Source organism: Plectropomus leopardus, unplaced genomic scaffold, assembly GCF_008729295.1.
Source record: "Plectropomus leopardus isolate mb unplaced genomic scaffold, YSFRI_Pleo_2.0 unplaced_scaffold13875, whole genome shotgun sequence".
In the NCBI taxonomy this organism is placed as follows: Eukaryota; Metazoa; Chordata; class Actinopteri; order Perciformes; family Serranidae; genus Plectropomus; species Plectropomus leopardus.
This window is the reverse complement of record NW_024614808.1, coordinates 1-4,334: the sequence shown is the minus strand read 5'-3', so window position 1 is coordinate 4,334 and position 4,334 is coordinate 1. Positions and strand designations below refer to the sequence as shown.

The 4,334-nt window shown below is 44.4% G+C and overlaps 1 protein-coding gene across 1 annotated transcript; it reads right to left on the bottom strand.

Moving 5' to 3' along the window:
- Window positions 1-2,482: 2,482 nt before the first annotated feature.
- LOC121964064 (transmembrane protein 275-like) lies at window positions 2,483-3,082 on the bottom strand. Its single transcript, XM_042514291.1, has one exon. It carries the CDS (start codon window positions 3,080-3,082, stop codon window positions 2,483-2,485), a length of 600 nt encoding a protein of 199 aa, XP_042370225.1.
- Between the last annotated feature and the right edge of the window lie 1,252 nt (window positions 3,083-4,334).

Sequence of the window (4,334 nt, the reverse complement as noted above, 5' to 3'; positions counted from 1 at the left end):
AGCAAAGGTGAGTATAATCAGGTTGCAGGTAAGTAGGGACAGTTATCAGTTCTGAGGTGGAGCAGAGTTCAAGGGTCGAGCAGAGTTCGTAGAGAGCTCACGTTCAAAGGTGATAGTTCAGAGTTCGTGTGGGAAAATTATGAGGGTGGAGTGGACAGGCAGGTGAATGTATCAGGTGAGTTGCAGACACTTACAGCTGGGAGCTTGTATTCAAGGAGGAAGCAGAGTTGGCGTCAGGCAGGCAGCAGAGCAGACAAATCCAGTAGGAGCAGGTAACGGGATCAACGAGGACATTTGGGGAATCCATGTACCAGAAGAACAATAAAAAACCAGCAGCACTCACACAGAGGAGATGTTTCGCTCGGCAGGAGGCTCTGACGACGGTCGGTAGAGTGGCGATCTCTCTCGACGGAGCCGAAGCAGAAGAACACCTTACAGCCACAGGCCGACAAGAACCACGAAGTGCACAGGCAAAACTCGTGGTTAGAGACAGAAGGCTGTTAGGTTTACAAGGGCAGAGACGAGGAGAGGTGGTCAGAGGCGAGCCGAGTCGAAAACAGAAAAACAGTCTGAGAGTGAGTGCTGGAAGGTCCGGCATGGAAGCAAAGACAATCTGGCCAACAGTGAGGCTGCTTAAATACTGGCTTGCTTGGAGATGAAGAGCAGCTGGGAGCACCAGGTGGGGGTGATCAGGCTCATGAGGTGGAGTGGCCGGGTGGAGAGAGAGGTGGGGGCACAGTAAGTGAAAAAAATCCCATAGCAGCAGGAGAGAGACAGAGCAGACGGTGACAAAAAATGACTCAGTTACAGCAACTCTGCGCTAAATTAATTTCACCGTGCCACCTGTCAGAGCAACATGACCTTATTAATAGTCCACTGAAATGGGTTCAGGTGGCAAAGACATGTCATCCACTTTATCCATTTTCGTCCGTATTTCTGAGTCACTCGATAACTACAGACAGCTACACTGCCTGCCTGCAGCCATTCGTGAGGCGAGAACAGCAGGCTGTGGCTGCTCTGTTATCTTTTCCAGTGGTTGAGTTGTGTGCAGGGATCACACTGTGTGTCTTGCTGTGTTTGTGGACGGCAGATGTATAATGATGAGTAAACAGGGCTCTCGCCTTTTCCAGCAGCTGTTGGGTCAGATGCCAAGTGATGGGCAACATGTCAGGAAGGACGTGTTTGCACTGCCGCAGCTGGCTTTTCTCAGATAACGGATGAATTATCTTTGCAAGCCATATACCTTCCTGACATGTATGCGCAGGGCTGTGTTTTATGGTTTTGTCCAAGTGCATGCTACACAAAGAGTCTCACTAAATTCTTGTTAATTTCTAAATATTCAACAAGGTTTTAAAACAGAAACACACCATAAAACTGACAATCAAGTAACATTTCAGCTTAAAACATACAGATGTCACTAACATACTGACAGTAACATAATGGCGCTACGACATGACATTCGCTAATTTGTTCTTCTTGACAGAGGTCACTCAATCATTGCAGCTGACGCAAGCATTTCAAAATAAAAATGATAACAGTTTTGTCAAAGTGTGTAGGGGGAAACTGGCTGAGGTTTGCCAGGCTTACACAGGAACAGCTTTCATGACTCAGAGAAGCTTGGCTGGACATCTGCTTTCCAAACGTAGGCTGACAAGCGCTAACCACAGTCGATCTACATGGATGCAGGATTATCTGCCTTAACTGGATGTTTTATACAAGAGAAAGTATACAAACAGGCACTTGGATTAAGGTATCAGCTCCTGTTTCTTTTCTGGCAAAATCCTGGGGTAAGCATAAACATTTAACCACAACAGTGAATAAGATACAGTCAGAGAATTTTATAGTCTAGAGCAGCGATACTCAACTTGCTTTGTTTGGGGGCCACTTTTCTTTCTATGTTTCTAGGAATTTAGGCTATTTTAGGACATTTCTTAGATTTTAGGACATTTCTCAGATTTTAGGGCATTTCTGGGATTTTAGAGCATTTGTTAGATTTTAGGACGTTTCTAGTATTTGGGGGCGTTTCTATGAATTTCTGACGTTTTGGACATTCTGAGTTCATTTCTGAGATTCAGGATTGTAGGACACTCTTGGATTTTACCACATTAGTGGCTTCGCTAAGCCATTTATTTGGGGTGTAGGGGATCCTCCACTGGCAACTTTTTTGATAAACAAACCCTATTTGTATGCTGTTTTATACACTCTGGCACCATATGTATACTAAAAGTACAAAAACAATATCCAGTGTGAATCAATTTATTGTGAATTAGAAAATGGTTGTAGGGCTACTTGGCACCCTACTGTGGGCCAGATTTGGCCCATGACCCATAAGTTGAGTATCAATGGTCTAGAGTCTTACAGTCTGCTGCCCTACTCTATCCGTAGTTTCCTTTTTTAAAATGCCAATCAGTCTTATCAGTCACACTAGAAATTTCCATCCTTTAAACAGCAAAACAACTAAGTAAACAGAATTCAGTCCACACTACGTAGAGGAAGTGTTCTGAGCAGGCAGCATCTGTGTGGGAGAACTCGCCTTGCTGTCAGAGGTCAAGGTGTTGCTATCTATAGTGACACCCACCTCTGACATGTGCAGCTCACCGGCTCCATCCTGGCAGCCAGCGGGCGGAGCGGCGTCGCCCCCGTGGCTGGAGCTGGACTTGTGAGAGGAGGTGGGAGAGTTGGTGGGGCTGAGCTGAACGGCTGTGGTGTCCTGCAGCGTGTGCTCGCTCGTCTCCATCTCAAACGCCACCGTCCCCATCCGGATCAGCCCCCACTTCTCAGCACCTTTAGCTGTGTGGGCCATGTGGGCGGGGGGCCTCCTGCTGACCACACAGCACGCCGTGAAGAAGGCCAGGGCTATCAGTAGAAGAAGAGGCCCGATGATGATGGGCGGGTTGCCAGTGGGGATGAAGGTGCCGAAGGCGAAAGCTCCCACCAGTGTGATGTTGATGCCAGCCAGCATGATGCACAGGCCGCAGGCGCAGCACAGGGCCGGGGAGGGCAGGCTCTGGTGCCGCAGGGCGCGCTGCTTGGAGGCCTTCTTGGGAGCAGATGGCCTGGAGACTTTCTCAGGTAGCACCATGTCTCATGAGAAGATCTGTGAGACAGAGAAGCTGAAGATCAGATGACTGACTGATCGCTGAGCTCATCACGTAATATCCTGATGAGGAGGAGGAGGCTGAAGAAAAAGGGGAAATGCTTTGCTGTACAGCTTTAATTCACTTTAAATACTCCTCTGATATTTGATTATTTTAACCCTTTAAAACCTGAACAAACTGGCTTAATTCCTTTCAAAAACACAGGAGGAAATTTCATGTTATGATTTACAAGAAAATTACCTGACATTTACCAAAATAAGAAAAGAATGAAGGTGAAAATAGGTTAAAAAGAGTTGTTTAAAAAAAAGATAAATGTATCAATAAAATAGTGACAAATAATCACAGTAATCATTACTATAAATATATTTTTTAATTGTAATTAACTTAATATCTCTATTTAAAACTAATTTCAAGTCGTTTTTTGTCTCCTTTTCCTAATTTCTTACAATGTGAGGGAGATCTATTGCCAAGTTGCACATTGCCTTTTTAGAAAAGTTTTCAAAGAAAATCAGTTTTTCTCAAGTTTCCATGTGAAGTTAAATATATGTGAAAGGGATCTGAATAAAAACTGATGTCCTTGCAGATTTCATAGGTTTAAACATTTAATTTAGAGGTAATTTCCAAAATGTAACAAACGATTCTCCAGAAACGTGATTGATTATTTATTCTCGCTGAAACAGATGTTCACCCTTAAAGAGCAATAAATTGCCAACATGGAAAGCATGCTGAGCAATTACACCAAAAGTAAAATCATTTCTAATAAAATTCTCATTGTAGCGTCACTGCTGGTCACGCTGCCAGGCGTGCACAGGCAATTTGCACTAAAAAATAAAAATAAAAACGGAAACAACAGCAAAGACATATTTTATGTTCTCTTCTCAGTGTTACTTACCTGAGATCAGACCCATAAACCTCTCTTATGTTTTTCCGTCCTCGGTCCGTCCATCCTGCTGTGCAGGAGTCGTGGAGTTGGAGATGTCTCCCTCCTGCAGGTGAACAGCAGAGTGAAGAGCCTCCGCGCGACTGCTCTCGCACCACAGGTTACAATGAAAATGAGCCACAGGGGGCGCTGCTGAGCTCCCATACAAACCTCCCCAATTAACCCTTTGAAACCTAAGCAAATTGGTTTGGTTTCTTTCAAAACATGGGGAAAAGGCAACGAGCAACTTGGCTCAAAAAAAGAACATGAATTAGAAAATAAAAATTACAATACAATTACCTTAAAAAAAAAAACAA